Below are 16,998 nucleotides of genomic sequence, written 5' to 3'. Positions count from 1 at the left end.
AAGTAGTATCCGAAATTCAGCTTAAAGGGAAAAAAAGAACAGAACTGCAAAAGCACTTTCTAAATTTTAGAATCTGACCTGGCAAGATTTCTAGCATCTTGAAACATCATGAGACATTTGTCTTGACCTAAAGTCTCACAGGCCTTCTGGCGACATCTGTTCACAGAAGAACTGCATTTTAAGAGATTTTTGTATGAAGTCAGTATGGAACTTGCTAAGCAGTGTTTTCATCACGAGGAAGGAGGGGGAAAGCTTCAATTTCCCAAAATGGAAGTCTTTTCATGGGAACACACACTGCAGTTCTTAGTAGCTTTACTGGGTCATGGATGCAATTTCTGTTCAAAAGCAGAGACCCTCACCATTGCAGTTATCACTGAATGCCAGGAGACTTAGACTGCACTCATGAAGACAGAGGTTCACATCCTGCCTAAAACAGATCAGGACTTTAATCCCAGAGATATAGCCTAATTATTGAACTTTTCTTGCTGGGGCAAACAAATCTCTCTATCCCCAATCTTTTCAGGAGAAAAAGTCTTGTCTTAATATTGTCCCAGTTCAGAGCTGTAACAATTTTTGAAATTGAAAAACCTTTTGTGGCTGGGGGAAACGATTTCACACCCAGCTCTATTTTTAAAGGTAAAGCTGCATTATGTGTCCACAGAAAGTCAATGACAGAAAATCATAACCAGCAAATTTTGTCAACAGGAGCATGTCAGTCCAATCCAGAGTTTCTTGAACAGTAAACACCAGCTATTGACAAGAAGAAGTCTTCATATCCCATTTTTCTATCTTTGTATCACATCTCCAAAAACATCATGTTGCAAAGGCATGTTTGTACCAGTGTAAGAAACATATGATGCATAGAATGATCTTTTTTCAGTATAACTCCTTTACTTTAAATAATTATTTTAGAGACGTCCTGTGACTGTGTTATAGAGGCAGGTAAATCCCCCTAAATTGGCTGTAGCTGGGCATTTTTTTCAGGGATCTTTTGGTGGGCTTTTGTTGGCATTCAGGGGTTTTTACTGATTACATCTAGTGATCTGTCTATGTCCTGATGCTTGCAGCTTGGTAGCACTCACAATTTCAACCTAATTTCTGAGGCTGCTGTTCTTATTGTCATTTTAAATTGACATAAGGTATGCACCCATTCACCATCAGCAAATAAATTATTCATAACCATGGAATAAAAATTTGTACAAGGAATTTGTTGTCTTCAATAGCCCCACATCATCTCCATCTTTGCAGACAATGCTGTCAGAGAATGAACTGGATCACCCTAAAGCTCAGTCAGCATTCATGCAGTGAATAGCATGAAGGGCAATTGAAGCGACTCAATATTGATTTAATGACATAACAAAACTGCAGAAATGTTTATGTTAAGAGTAACACAGACACACACACTACACACATTTATACAAATGAACGTTTTTGATATTTAAATAAATACCCTTCAGATGGAAGGAACAATTATTTTTCACCAAGAGTGGAATTCAATCCTGATGACCATATGATGTAAGATCATTACCACAGAGGTGTCCCAAGAATTAATTTGCTCCCCAGAAAATGCAGCCTGTTAAAAAGGTGCTAACAAGTTTGGAGACTCTCCCAGTAAGCTAACCCTCCAAGTGGGAAAGGGGAATCCCCCATGCCTTCTGCAGTCCAACATTCCATATTGATTAAAAAACAAAGAAAATCATTTCCAGAATCAGTCTATGTACATTTTAGAGCCAAAACCATAAGTTAATGTTATGATAGTAAAATTAGTTTAACTTTGAACAATACGAACACTAACCATTTCTCCAAACCCTTCAAGCTAGCACTTTCTTCCCTCAGTTCTTTCATTCACAGTCTAAACTTTTACTTGAACTATATAAATAGCTGGTAAAAGAACTATCAACCACGTGGATCAGCTTTTAAATAGGAACATGACACCACCAGTGAGTTATACAACTGCCTGTGAGACAGCAGTGAACTACTCAATATTGGATTCCTAGGATCTATTCCTGACTCTCAGAGAGTAGTGTGGTCCACTGGCTAATGATAACATAGTGCAATAAATTTGGCCTATTTATCCTGCAAACACTACTGTAAGCTGCATGAAACTTGCTTCTCCCTAGGCTTCTCCATTCAACTGTGTATATAAAAGAACTAATGCCGAGCAAAAGAAACCTGCTTCTGCAGTAACACCTACACAATATATAAAGATTCAGAAATCTCTTCATCAAGAGGAATAAAGTAGAGTGTCCTTTTCTGGCAACGGGCCAAACACATCTCTTAAATCACCCTTCATACCTGGGCACTGCTGGTGTCAGGTATGCCAGTTTCCCACAAAAAGGTACAGCATTGTTGGAATGGTACAGTTACGCTAGGGTTTTATCCAAAATTAAAAATTTTGTAACAGTAGAGAATAAAAAGCATCTTGTTCTATTTACCAAAATAACACCATTTATTATTATTATCACAAGACATTAAGCTAAAAGATTATACACATGAAACTTGTTACCTGGATTGTGTCGGGCAATATACCCCAATGCCCAAGATGCACTTTCTTTGACTCCAGGGTCAAAATCTTCCAAGCAAATCACCAGCATTTCCAGTGCTCCACACTGAACTATTGCCTGAGCTAGTTGTGGAGAATGTTTAGCAATTGCTCTTAGCACAAATGCAGCTGTTTTCTTGTAGTAACGCTAGACAAATCAGAAACAAACAAACTTTCACTAACATTAAGAAGTTCAAAGCATAATATAATACAGACATGCCTAAATTAGACTTTTTTAGTAGCAGCAATATCTCAATACAGATCCAAATCAGGACCACTAGGCACCACACAAACAATGAAATTACAGTTCTTTGGGACAGCTCATCATATGAAATCTACAGCAAGTGCATAAACAAACAGAAAAAATGAGAGAACTAAGAGGATATGGGAAAAAGACAGTAGTCTAGGTAAGTCTGTTTAAGTGAATAGTGAACAACAAGAGCTGCAAAAATTAACTCTTAACATATTTAACCAGATTACACATGTTATGCAGGGCAAGCTCCTAAAATAATTTTATCCATCTGTAACACTATGAGAAAACACTACTTACATTAGCAAACAGGAAACTGAGACAGAGAGAATTAGATCCAATAAAAGAGTTTAGGATCTGAATCCTGAAATGCCTAAATACTGCCTAAAACCCACAGCTAGGATACTGAAAACCCATCACACCAACACCTGATACTGAATAACTCACCATTTTGACCAAGCAGCCTCCAATTTTACTCCTGCCTGTGTCCAGAAAAAGCTCACTCTGAATAGGACTAAGCACCCTGGCCCTTTTGTCATAAGAGCACATGAAGTCTTACCTCCCGTCTCAGTTCTGCCCATCTCCCTCAGTGCTGGACCAAATATTGTTTTCAGTACGTATATATAATACATGACACTGCACACAGCGTGGGGTTCCCACATAAACTGCAGCAGTGATTTCTTCTAAAAGCAGAGTTAAGTTCTCCCTCAAAAAGTCACATTTCAGCCTCCTCCTGCAGTTTTATAACTGCCACTAGTATATGGAAGCTGACCATTAAGTTTCTTCTACTGCCTTACGTTTTCAAAATCCAGAGCCCACTTAAAGTACTCTGGCCAGAGAAAACCATGTTGTGCTAAAGACAGTCCCCCTCCCTCATGAAGGGCAAGATTCATGGGGGCACAAGTAACCTGCTGATATGCCTATGTGCCTGGAGTATGCCCTCCAGCCTGGGCACTGACAGATGACCCCTATGGACAAGCTCTAGAGGGCTCTCTCCGTATGCCAGCTGGCTTTGATCTCATCCCAAGATGCTTGATTCTGCCCTGCTCTGAACAGGGAGCCTAGGCACTCTACAGTGCTAGACTTACTCTCAAGGTACCCAATATTTAAACAATGCAAAGCCCACATCCCTTCTGGATCAAGTCCAGAAAAACAAAGAACCACGTGAGTGCTTTTGTGCATCCTGTAAGGTACCCAAACACCTTCAAAACCCTCATCTAAAGTACTAAGATATGGCAAGAGAACAGTATCTGCAATGGCCCCCAGGAATTAAAATGTACCCAGGCCCATTCCCTGGCTCTAAAGGAAGGTGACACAGCATAACACATCCATCCACCTAAACTACTCTTTCCTCAAAGCACAATGGCCTTATCTATGCTACTGGAACCTGTTCCTGACTTGTGCTACCCCTTAAGCAATGTCCAAGCATTGTTGAGTAGTTTGATGCTGGCATTGGCTAAAACCACATCAGAGAGCATGCTACTGATTAACAAGCACAGTCATCTTTCAGTGCTCCAACACATACCCTTACCTTCCTTAGTTTACCAGTACTGATAAAATTCCTTTATGTCAAAAATCCAGTATTCTAAGTTAAGGTCTACAAGCAGGTACATTAAACATCATTTACAAGCAAAGCATTAGACTTCATTTAGGGGGAACAGAATTTAAGGGAAACAGTACAGACAAATGCTTAGGTCAGGTCAAATCCTTAGATAATGTAAGTTACTGTAAGTTTTGCTGAACTCAATGGAGCCATATATGTTTACATAAGTCTATGTCTGTACAAATATGGGTATGTTGTTTCTATTAATTAATTATGCCCCTGGCAAAGAAAAACACTTCTTTGTTTTCATTATTCAAAACACATTCTTTTCAAACAAATCACATTCACAGGCATAGTCAGAATATGCTGTAAAACTGAATTTTGCTCCATTTAATTGATAAAACATTGATCTGGGATGTTACCCTGTGACAATTCCCATAAATTAGTAGAAATAGTATTCACTGTGTGCTCAAAGAATCTCATCCTTAAATACAGATGTTGATACACTAAAAGTGAGTGGAATGGAAAAGGCTTTTTTCCCTGTGGGAAGTGACAAACTGTCTGCTTGCTAAACTCTGCATGAACTGCATGAGTTTCCTTCACTTGCCCTCAGTCACCAAGGCATTTCCATGACCTCACACAAGTCCTGCATTTGCTTCCCCTAATTACTCTATCTCAGGGTACTTGAGCTAATTTAGTGAGTGGGTGCTAATGTAGCAGGGGGGTAGTTTCCAAACCAACAGTGGGTAGAGTTTTGTCCCACATCTTCCCTTAAAATAGAAATAAAATAACCAAAAAGTTTATAACCTTGTCTAATTAAAATCTTTATGTTCTTTTCATACTATACCAGTATCTTGCCATCAAAGTTTTTCTTGAATGTTTTCTTTTTCAATTTTAATTGTATAGCCAATGATTCTACAGGCACAAAAAAATATGCAATGAGTACATTTACATCTTTGTTTTCCTCAAAAGGTTGAAAATGAAAATATATGGTTTTCCAAATTATATTTCCATTGAAAATCTACTTTTCTTAAGTCAAAGCTGCAACATAAGTATGGTTGTGATATCAGTGCACTAAACTCTTCAGCTGTCAGTTTTTAGCTATTAGGAACTTTACATGAAGGTATTTTTGTTAATCTAGGCTAGCATCATTTGAAAAATCAAAGCTGAAAGAGACAGAGATCTTGAAGAAAAATGTGAGGAAGGGAGTGAAAGAGACCAACAGATTTATTTGCATTGCAGTTGTGACTGTACTTTGCTTGGTTTTGACAAATATGAAGATGAAAACCTTTCCATATATTTTCCTGTGTCAGAGGTTTGTTTTTTCTCATGCTACAGATTTTCATAGGCCTGTGTTTGGAGATACTAAGTATTTCTGTACAGAATTCAGGGGTTTTATATGTATTTTACTAGTGCCTGGTATTACAGACAAAACCTAGTCCATTATCACTACAGCCTCCAAACTGTCTCCTTTTTGAAGGGGGACGTTTTACAAAGTATCACTGAACATTTTAAAAATGTTACAGTGCAATGAACGTATTTCCTATAGTGCATTAAAGGATAATACAGTATTTTAAAGTCAAGCTTATTTGAAGTCAAACTTAGGCATACAGTACACAGTGATCTCTCAGGGATTCAAACCTACATGAAGCTCTGACTTCAATACATTTAATGTCCTATTAGAATAACAGCAGATGCTGATACATAAAGAATTCCCTTTCCCTGTATAACAGTTTTTAAAAATGTTACTTAAGAGAACAATCATGCCTTACATTTTCCTCAGGCAATGAACATATGAGCTGTGGAAGAATGCCTGCCTTCACAATTGCCTCTGCCAGCTTCACATCATAATCACCAAGTCTCCCAAGAGCCAAGGCACTGGTCTGTCGAATACTTGGGATGACATCCATCAAAAGAGGTCTCAGCAAACACACTACACCTGAGTTGCAGCAAGAAGACAAAAGCCGATTTGATAAGCAGAAGTTTTTCTAAACATTTGCCTTTAGTCATAAAAACCTATTAAATTACTCTTCCAGGGAATAAGAACATGTAGGAAATCCAGGTGTTCTGCTGAAATTAAGCTGGCACTTGGATAGCACTGCTGATGTATAGCAATATTTCTGCCCACTTCTCACAGGTACAAAACAACTCTGAAATATAAAAAAAAGTCACATGTAGAAATAAGGTGTATTCAAATGTCTACAAAATACATCTTAAAGTTTACACAAGAAACTAAATTATATTCAAACATACATAAAATGCATACGTTACCATGTGCACAGGAAACTCCACCTGGAGATCCTGGTGAGAAGACATTGGCATGTCCCTCATTCATCATGCTAGCAGAACCTCTAGGTTGAATTACACCAAATTACATTTCATCTGTTATAAGCAATGACTGAAGACCAATATCCATAATACATTACACTCCAGATAGAAGAGCTGTAGATTTTCTTATCATGTTATTATTTATGATCTGTTTTCACTGATGACTTCACAGTGTATCACCTAAGCATAAAAAATATGAAAGTAGCAGCAAGGGAAACACTAATAAACTACAAACTGAACGACTGGATAACAAAATGGCAAGTGAAATGGACCTCATGAAGAAAACCCAACTCCAGCTTCACATATGCAGTGATGGACTCCAAACAGATTATTACCAACTAGAAGAAAAATCTCAATGTTAGAACAGACAGTTCAGTAGAGATCCCAGCTCTTGCTCGGTAGTAGAGAAGAAACTTTACCTGCAGAAGTACACAGAGTGCTCAGGATTATTTGGAAAGGGGTAGAGGCTAAAGCATCACGATACTACATTGAATACCCTCCACTAGAATAGAACTGAAAAAGATTCAGTGAAAGGGAACAAAGATGATCAAAGATGACCAATCTATGTGTGGAAGTTCTTCCTGTCAAACTACGACTCTTCAGTAGGGATAGAAATGAGAACCAAATGGTTATATAAAGAATGTGATTCATAAGGTCTGGGAAGGGAAAATTACTTGTATTGTAATTCTTTAAATGTGCTGTCCCTGTAGCAGCCAGCTCCATGAATTGACATTTTGGAGCTTTAAACCTTAGCCAGAAAGCAGAAGTCTCTGAAAACGGAGATGTGTCAGAGCTACAGGTATCTTCATATCAGCTCTCTCAGTGCTTTCCACTAAATTTTTCTACAAATATAAAGATCTAGTTGAACAACAGTGAAAGAAAGCAAGACTTGCCTTCTCAAAGGCTTGTATGTTATTAGCACTGAACAAAGGCCTTCTGGTGTGACAGTGCCCAAACAGGCAAGTACAGATATTACTTGACTTGAGATAATAAGAAAACAAGATTATTAAATAAATAGAAAATTTAAAAAGAAAGGGGGAAAAATAATTTTACTGATGTAAAAGAGCCTGTCAGAAGTAGCTGGGGGAGAAGGAAAGGAGCACTTCAGCATGCAGTGTCCTGACCCTGAAAAAGCCAAGTCTGAAGGCTGGGACATTAAACCAGGATGTGTCAGACATCTGTTAAATTCTGATGATCTCAAATCAAGTGAAATTTAAAGAGACTAGAATCACTTTACCCAGGAGCTAGGTCCAGACCTTGTGACACATTTCTGACCTTTATGACATACCTACCCACTGCAAAAAATGTAAAACCACATTTAACAAGGTTTTACGTACATATATATGCTTTGAGTTGTTCCAAAAGTGAGATTTTGTATTTTCAAGATAGCCGATACAGCTTTCACTTTTGGAACAGCCTAAAACCTCCAATCTGAAAATGCTTCCAAGCAACATGCCTCCCCATGACCAATGCCTTTCATTTCATGAAAGTATAAACCATGTAAAGTTTGATGATGATATTCAAGCATCAGCACAAAATATTCTAATGTGAATTACTTTAGGTGATACAACTTATAGTGAGGAAAGAGATGAAAAATTAAATAGGAGTTACTGTTTGAAGAAAGAACACAAAATATTACAACAGGGTTAGAAAAAAGCCCCAGGTTTAGAAATAACAGCAACTGTGCTGGTCCTCTGTAGGACTGGATTTTCTTAAAGTCATGTTTGAATGTAAGAAGAGACAGTGACAAATAATTATACTGGAACGAATTAAAGTGGACAAGTAATTATAATGGAATGGGGTTTGGAGAAACAAGACAAAGAATAAACAATTCCTGGTATGACACAAGCTTTATATTCACATCAAATTAACTGAGAATTGAGAGAAGTATATATAGGACTAGACTATGCCTGTGCATTGAACATAATTAAAAGCTTTTACCTCTACTTTCCACCTTCTCTTAAAACTTTCTTTCTCAGTGTTAATATGCTTTCCCTCACCTCCAATTACTCTGCAAGACCAACTCCTTGAGGAGGTTACCATTGTCATCATTTCCATATCTTCAGCAAACCTAGTATTTCCTTCTTTACAGCATTTAGGAAAAAAAATAATTAATTCAGAGAGTGTGAAAACAGCTACATAGAAATTCTACAGTCTCCACTAAAACACCTATAGGAAAGCCAAGATATCCAACTTTTTCTTCTATGACTTTTGAACATAGTGCTGTAAAGGACAGGATGAGGCTTTCCTGCACTGGGCCCAACCCAGCTCTTTGTTCCAGACACAGCTGTATTTGGTGACCTCCTCTATTTGATCTCTTCCTTTCATCTATCCTGTTTACAGCAGTCTACTCCTCCAAAGAGGTCCAAGCCAGGATTCCTATCAGCATTTTTAATTAAATTCAAATGCATTTAACATTACTTAGAGCAGTAAAATAGGCAAGAACCTTCCAACAACTTCCTTTTATCTTGATCATTCACTCAAGTGAACAGGGCCATGCAGATCATAGAGTAGCAGTGTCTTGTTGCTGAAAACTTTAGAACTCTTTGGTCTTCTTCTAAATAAGTCTGTTGTGACAGAAGTAGGAAATTCATTAACTCTAATTCAAAAGCAACCACACAGAAAGTAAACTACAAAATAAGGCGCTTAGACTATTGGACTAGATTTATTTTGGAAGAGTTCCCACTAGCACTCAGAAACTGAGTAACAGAGAATTACTGCCAAATATTCTCTCTTGCATCACAGAACCTTGACTGACATTGAGCAAGGAATGATTCCCCTTTCTATCCTCAGTTTCCCACTCTAATTTGTTCAAAAGAGTGACACACTTTAGAAGCTGAATCACTCTTAACACACACTTCTCAAGTGGAGCTGTTACACACAGGCCTGATGTACTTTCCTTTGCAAGCAAAAGTGCTGGCTGCTGCCTATCTGGAAAACAGACCAAAAAAAAATCACTCAGGGCAGCAGCAGGTTCCAATTTTTTTTCATTCTAAGTTTCTGTAGCAAAGAACCAGCTGCTGTTCTGGAGATAGGAATCTTTGCTTGGCCATTTTGATTTTTTGGGGAAAACAACATGGAATTCATGCAAAATACTGCTACCCTCCTCCCATGCCCATCAAATCCTTGTCAAACTTGACTAGTCACAAATCAGAGTAACATCACTATACTGGAAATTCTTTCCATTTCTGCATCTGAATATGACTGCTCCTACCTTATCTTCCTTCCTTAAAGAAAAAATAATTTCTGTATTAAAATGTGGAAAAAATTCTACACTACTGTTGTCTCTGGACACACTCTTGTCTTGAAGATGCTGTCCTTCTAATTTATGCTTTGAACCAAGATAACGTCTTCTCACTTTTGTGCACTACGTGATACATTTAGAACATTCACAGAGCTAACATCAGCACTCAAATATTCATCATATCAGCTTGATTTTTCAGAGCTCCTCATGTTGAATTCAGCTGACTTAACAAGGAAATAAAATGAAAATTTATTTCTGCCTCACCCCAACAGCCTATCTCCAACTACCTTTCTCTAGGAGCTGCAGAGCAGTAGGTTTTAAATCTCCTACTTATAACTTATACTTTATACTTATAAATTTTCCAGAGGAGCAGTGAGAGAGAATTTTCACACTCACTTGTCTTGACACAGCCTCTTCCAGAGACAGCAGAGTGTGCAAGTCTCAAGTACATACTCCTCAAGTGTGACTCATCACAAGAAAGGACTCTCCACTGCGACAGTTCCACACCCAGCACAACTACCATCCTTTAGAGATCAGAGGGAATATAGAGTTTGGCTACAGAGACTCTGGCTGATCAAGTAAGTCGTACAGTAACAACCAGATGGTATGGGACATAATGCAGATTCAGTTAGACAGTATCACTGAAGATTCCTGAAGGATTGAGGAACAGTAAGTTTCTCCTCCTTAGATGCCAGGCCCTGTTTCTGCATTAATGAAGCAGAACTAATCCTGTTACAAGAGGACAAATTTCTGAAAATACCCCTTACAAGGCTGTTAGTGGCCCCCATGCAATTGTGCACAAACACACCAAAACCAAGGTAGTCACAAGGAGCTGCTTCTTTTTAATGTCCACTTGTTGAGACTAAAGTTTCTAAAAAATTCTGGTTTTGACATCTTACTTGCAAATCTCCAGACAGGCCAAGAGACTGAGAAGAGGAGGTATCCTGGAACAGCTGAGCTTTCACTTGATTGAGTTACAAAAACAGTCAATCCTCCAGCTTTAGCTGCATTTATTTTTCTCCTTCTCTGTCATCTCTCTTGTACTTTCCTCCAGCCTCCTTCTTCCCTTCATCAGGCACCACAATGTCATCAAGCCTTTGGGAAAGCCACTCTCCGCGCTGGATCCACTACAACTGCAAAGATGGCCTTTTGTCTTTTATGCCACACTCTCCCACTTCTCCTGCTGCTAAAGCTCAGAAAAGCTTTTAACTCAAAATAAAAATAATTTTTAGAAAACACAAAACCAAAACAAAAACAACAAAACAACCAACCAAAAAAGAAACCCAAAGCTGTGTGTATCCTTTACGAAAGGGGGGACATAAACTCCAGTGTTAAAACTGGCAACTTGGGGGCACTGGAGTGTCCATGCATATCCACTTGCAAGATCCAACTGCTTCCAAGCTTTCGACTGAGCACAGTGCTATCAGATCATATTCTTTAATATTATATAAATATGGAATTATATGCTAAAATCCCTTCCTAGGGTCTGGTTCTGACTACACAAGGCCAAGTGTCCAACTGTCACATTCAAAACCAGTACATTTAAAATACATACATCAGAATGAAAAGTTGAGAAAAGCATGGGCAAAAAGATTCAATGTAAATGGAGGAGGGAAATCAATTTGAACAGCATTTTCTTAAAAAAAAAAAGGCTCCTAAAACCAATCCAGAGATTCAGAAATATAGCTTTTAAAACCTGTCACCAGTGGAATAGGCCTGGAGCCAGCAAAGAACCAACACTGATGACATCACCCTTTGCCTACAGAAAAACAGACCACGAAACAGGAGAGGCTGCTGGTGGAGCCCTAGTCTGATTCAGATAAGCACTGCCTCCAGGCTTTAGCATGTGTTGTGTGGAACAGGTACAGAGAAAAAGCCCAGACGTAAAAGCAGAAGAGAGGGCTCAGGACCGGAGTACAAGGCCTGAGAAGCAGCTTGATACCAAGCAGAATGGAAGGGAGACCTGGGCTCAGGGCTGTAGGCTGGAGGAGTTGGAAGAGATTCACTGGGAGAGTATCTTCATTTACAGTGACAGTTTGGAATTTTCCTGGAACCCTGCAGACTGGCCAGCAAGTCCACAAGGCAGAGGAACAGCAGTTGAAGCTATCTTCCTGAGATGATAAAGTACCCCAGCAGCAATGTGAAGGGAAGGCAGGTGTGCAGGGCCCCTGCAGCACACATATCTGTTTTCCCATGTTCCATACTCAGCTTCTCCCATTACTTCCACAGCCATTACACTTAAGAATGTGATTAGCTCCAAGAAAGGGGTTAAAGAGCTGATCCCATAATATCTTTACAGTCAAAGTAGCAAGACTAAACTGTTTCTTAATTATGATAGCATTAAATAACTCACATATTTAAAGCAACATTCTCATCACCACATGTTCTAACACAAGAAAAAGAAATAAAAAATAATCAAATAATCAATCAAAAAACTAATACCCAGAAACAATTATTCTGATACATGTATTAATCCTGAATTGTAAATGCCTCCAAAAAAATCAAAGCAAAATGCAATTTCAAAGGGGTTCTTTATTACAGAGCACTGCACTTCACAAGGAAAAAAATTAAGAATTAGACCTTCAGTGACTACCACTGTTATAAACATACTAGATAGTAGAAGCACTTCAGATTTTCACCTACCTCTTCTAAAAGACTGACAGCTGCCTAAATCTCAGTGTTCTCAGAGAAAAAAAGCTCAAGTTCATCTGCCATTATAACTGAAAATAGCCTGGTTCTGGGATTTTAAATTTTGGAAGGATGGGGGGTGTGGAGCTGAATAATGCAAAACTTCATAAGCAGTAGCTGCCAAATCAATAGATTTATTTTTAAAGAGTATATTTAAAGTCGTTACTACCAAAGTGGCTTCACCCATTAGTCAGCAGCCCTCAAGAAACATTTGATAAAATGTATGTCATTGTTTCACGTGTATATTTGCTAAATGGAAAATGTAGAGGAATTTTGGAGCAGGCTTTTCTCCCAAAGTATCAACTAATTAAACATTCAAATGACAAATCCTGCAATTATTTGTGGTAGTATTTAATCATAAGGAAAACTTCACCAAAGCAAATCAGAGAGTTGGAAAACACACAGGAATGTGTTCCAATAAAAGAATCTCTCTGATCATTCCTTGCACTTCCTTGCCACTAGAAAGCTGTTAATCTCCCAGACACTAACCTCCCAGGACATTTTTGACCGGGAAAGAGCCGGTGCCATGCAAATGTGCCAAAGCCCAGGGCCAGATTCCAGTTCCCTGGTTACAACATCTTTGAGATTTCTGCCCAGTGGGAAAAGCAGCTCCAGAACTTGATGAAATACAGAAGCTTCAGAATTCAGATGCCTTAAGAAAAGGTGGGCTTCCTGTTGGCCCTCTCTGACTTTCTTTCCAGCTTCCCACCAGTTTTCCTTACACAGGAGTCTCCACAACAATAGCACCTTAAGGTTTCTCAACAGTCAAGGCAGTATAAGGAACTTGTGCCTATGATCCTGGCTGCTTGCTCCCTCCAGGCTGCAGGCTCTGAATGTGCAGCAATACCACTGCTTGTACCCCGTTTAACACCTCAGAAGCAGGGCTTAGAGGGTAGTAAAGAATTACATTTTCAGCACCTCCATCTTTCATGGTGTTAGAATGGTATCCAGAGACACCTCCACAAAGAATAAGGTCTCAAACTAGTTTTTTTTAAGTCTCAAACTTTATTTTCCTTATAAGATGTTAAGTATTTATCAAAAAGACTTCTAAAACTGGATCAGATGCTTTATTCCTTGAGCACTCATCTTTCATTCTTATTCCAGGAATATAAACAGACGCCATTAATACAAGAGCACATGACAGTACATGTTAAGGATTTAATTTTGTTCAAATTCAAGTCACTGCAATCTTGCCTTCTGCTTTTGCCAGAAAGATACTAAACCCTGACAACTTTTGAGATCCAACAAAAGAACCCTGCAAGGTGCCCCTGATCCCTACAGCTAATGTAAAATGACAGTGGGCAAAGACTTTTCTCATGTTCTTAAAACAGTGATCGCCATAAGGGATGGCAAGAATTCTTATTCACCAGAATAAGAAACAAGCCCCAAACCCTTTTAAATACAGATTTATACAGAGATATATATAGACAGTCATCTTTCCTAAATCATTGCTCCAGCACTCACTAGATTAAGACCATAAGAGGCACACCAATTATCTGCTAGACAGCAATGTCCCAAAATATTTGTTTTAATAAAAGGACCAATTTTATTTGGTGGGAGGTGTTGAAGAAAAACAATCACACATAATTTAGGAGGAGGTTTTTAAACTTGTATCTAGCACATCCAGAAAAGGCCAAAATGAACAGCTCTCATTGCAATTATACAACTACAAAGTATTTTTAAAGGCACAGGTGGGAAAGATGGTAAAATTTCTATGTGCCATCCAAATAAATTGTAGCAGTCATATCTGCAGGCATTCCTCTCTTGTCCAGCATTTGAAAAACTAAAGCTTGTGGAAAAACAGCTCATGACCAGAAACAGCCAAGTACGATAATCTACACAAATACATGTTTCCACATTACTATCCAGAGCCTGATCCTTGCAAATTTAACCTTCAGACCAGCTGTGTGCAGAAGAAACTTTCAGGCCTCTGAACCTATTATTTGCTCTGCACAAGCAACAAATCAGTTCTGAGGTAAAGTTACCAACCAGATTACATCAAAATAGATATTTTGAAAAGAAATGCAATTCAATTAAAGTTAGCTTGGCACTTTGATTGCTTTCTTAAAATTGAAACTTTCTGCATTTTTAAAATGCTGAGCTATAAGAAGCCTGTCTATCTGGGATCTCTCTCTGGGAGCTGCTAAAACCAGGACTGTAAAAGGACACAGAAGGACCTCTTCATACAAATGAGGCATAAATTATTCCTATAGCCAAGATGTCCCTTTGGCAAACAGAGATCACTTGTATAAACTACCCCAGTGGCATTAACACACTAAAAGATGGAAAACAAAACAAAAAATCAAGAGCTACAGCAAGGTAATACAAAAGACCTGGTGTCAACATGTCATTCCCATAATGAAATGTTTCCTTAGCAAGGATTTAAGTGATAAATTTTTAAAAAAACAATTTTAATTAACTGTTGTAAATACAATAAAAGAAAGTTGTAAATATTTACACCATTTGTTTTCTTTTTCATTTGCTTGTTAGATGTCATTGTATTTAATAAAAGACTGATAGTTCTATTAGATCTGGGAAACAAGTATTAAGAACAAAATCAAGACACACCAAAACATAATCAGTTCATGAATACCACATGGCAAACCAACCACTGATCTACAGCACGTTTTCAAACTGTCATTCAGGTAATCAATTACCAGGCACTTCTTTTTCCTCTTTTAAGCTCAGGAACTTTGGCTGAGCAGAGTGGGTCTGCCAGATGCCAGCAGCACAACAGCTGGTAGAACTGCTCCCGCAGCTCCTCTTTCTAAAAATGTTCAATTTGGTTCATGACATCCCATGACAGCAATATAACAAAAGCAAATCCCTCCTAAACTGAGCCAAACTGCCGGCACAAAGAAGAATTTAGGAACAACTTGTAAAGCCAGTATAATTTTTTTTTTATTTCTAAAATAAAGAAAAATTTCCTTGGCAACTTAATGCTGGCTTCATCGAGAACTCCAATTTCTGTACTTTATATAAAGCTATATCGGAACAGGGAGGAAGTAAGTTTTAAACAGGATTGTACTGAGAATTTTTCCTTGGAATAAACTGGAGGTCTCAGCCAGAGACATCCACCCCAGCACAGGCAGGCGGGGCAGCCGCCCGCAGCCGACCAGCGCAATTTACTTTCCCACCGCAACCAGGGAGACTCGGCATGCAGGGTGGGGGCCAAATCCTACTGGGAAAAGACCTCTGGAAACCGAACGGACAATGGGGGAGAAGTGAGATAAAAAAACACAAACAGGGAAAGGCCGCGGCTGCCCCGCGGTGCTCCCGCCCCGGGACGCGCAAAACCCCGCGGGCTCCCGCGTACCTGCACTTTGGAGAGTGTCGATGCTCTGCGGGCGGGCGGCGAGGTCGGCCACCGCCTGCGCGAACTGCGACCGGGCGCGCTGGTACTGCTCGAACACTGCGGGCGGCAGCGCCGGAGCGCGGGGTCAGTGAGCGGGCGGGCGAGCCCCGCGCCAGCCCCGTTCCCCCGGCCCCGCTCCCCCGGTCCAGCCTACCTTGCAGGACCTGCCTCTGGCTCATGGCGGCGCCGGGCGGGCTCCGCGCTCGCGGAGATTTCCGCGCTGTGGACGCGTCTCCCCGGCAACCGGGCGGAAGCGGAGCCGCGGGGGCGGGGCCTGTGTCGTGACGTCAGCGCGCCCGCCCGCCGCCGCTCCGCCCCGCGGGGCTCCGCGCGCCGCGCTCGGGCCGTGCCCGCGGGGACGGGACGGGACGAGCGGCGGCCCGGTGGGCTGTGCTCGGCTGGCGGCGGGTCGCACACGTGTGTCACATGCTCCCCGCCGGTACAGGTGTGGGTATCGGCACCTACAGAGGTTGAAGGGCTGTCCGGACAGGCAGCTCCGCGGAGAGGGGACCGCCGCTGTATCACGTCTGTAGCACACACACGGCACAGCACCCGTGCGGGTGTATCAACACGACGTGACATGAAAACGTGTACAGCGACTGTGCGCACTCACCTCTCACCGGCAGGCAGCCGGCTCTCTCGGGAGCGCCGGGGAAGGATGGAGACGGGCAGGGAACGCGCAGCGCCCGCGGGACGGTGCCGGGCTCAGTGCATGGAGTCGCCGAGTCCCGCGCAGCGGAGGCTGGCGGGGAAATGTCTGACGGCCGGGCCGGGGCCTGCCCGCCCCCGCTGGCATTTGGGAGCGGCGCCGCGGCCGCCCCGCCGGTGCGCACCGGTGGGATGCGCTGCTCCCCCGAGGGAGCGTCCCTCGTCCCGCTCCGCTGCTGCGCAACTTGCCAAGGGCGACGTGGGCAGATAGGGAGAGCCTCGTCTCTCTAGCGAAATCCAGCGCATCTCCCGGCAGGTCCTCTGGGTTCCACCTGCTGCCTCTTTCCTCCGCTCCCTGGGTACGGGGGGAAAATAAAAATTAAAAAGGAAAAATAAGGCC

The 16,998-nt window shown here is 40.8% G+C and overlaps 1 protein-coding gene across 1 annotated transcript in view; it reads right to left on the bottom strand.

The window, feature by feature from the left end:
• The window catches only part of SPAG6 (sperm associated antigen 6), a 33,870-nt gene extending 17,681 nt beyond the window's left edge, over positions 1-16,189 (bottom strand). Inside the window, exons 1-4 of the mRNA XM_005518741.3 lie at positions 16,105-16,189; positions 15,912-16,007; positions 6,108-6,274; positions 2,507-2,690 (exon numbers count right to left, since the gene is read on the bottom strand). Coding sequence (XP_005518798.1) covers positions 2,507-2,690; positions 6,108-6,274; positions 15,912-16,007; positions 16,105-16,129 — 472 coding nt within the window. The 5' untranslated portion in view covers positions 16,130-16,189. The remainder of the gene's footprint in view (positions 1-2,506; positions 2,691-6,107; positions 6,275-15,911; positions 16,008-16,104) is intronic.
• Between the last annotated feature and the right edge of the window lie 809 nt (positions 16,190-16,998).

This window comes from Pseudopodoces humilis, chromosome 1, assembly GCF_049639895.1.
Source record: "Pseudopodoces humilis isolate 2021_Gansu_Grassland_sample_001 chromosome 1, ASM4963989v1, whole genome shotgun sequence".
Classification (NCBI taxonomy): Eukaryota; Metazoa; Chordata; class Aves; order Passeriformes; family Paridae; genus Pseudopodoces; species Pseudopodoces humilis.
This window is presented reverse-complemented; position numbering and strand designations above follow the sequence as displayed.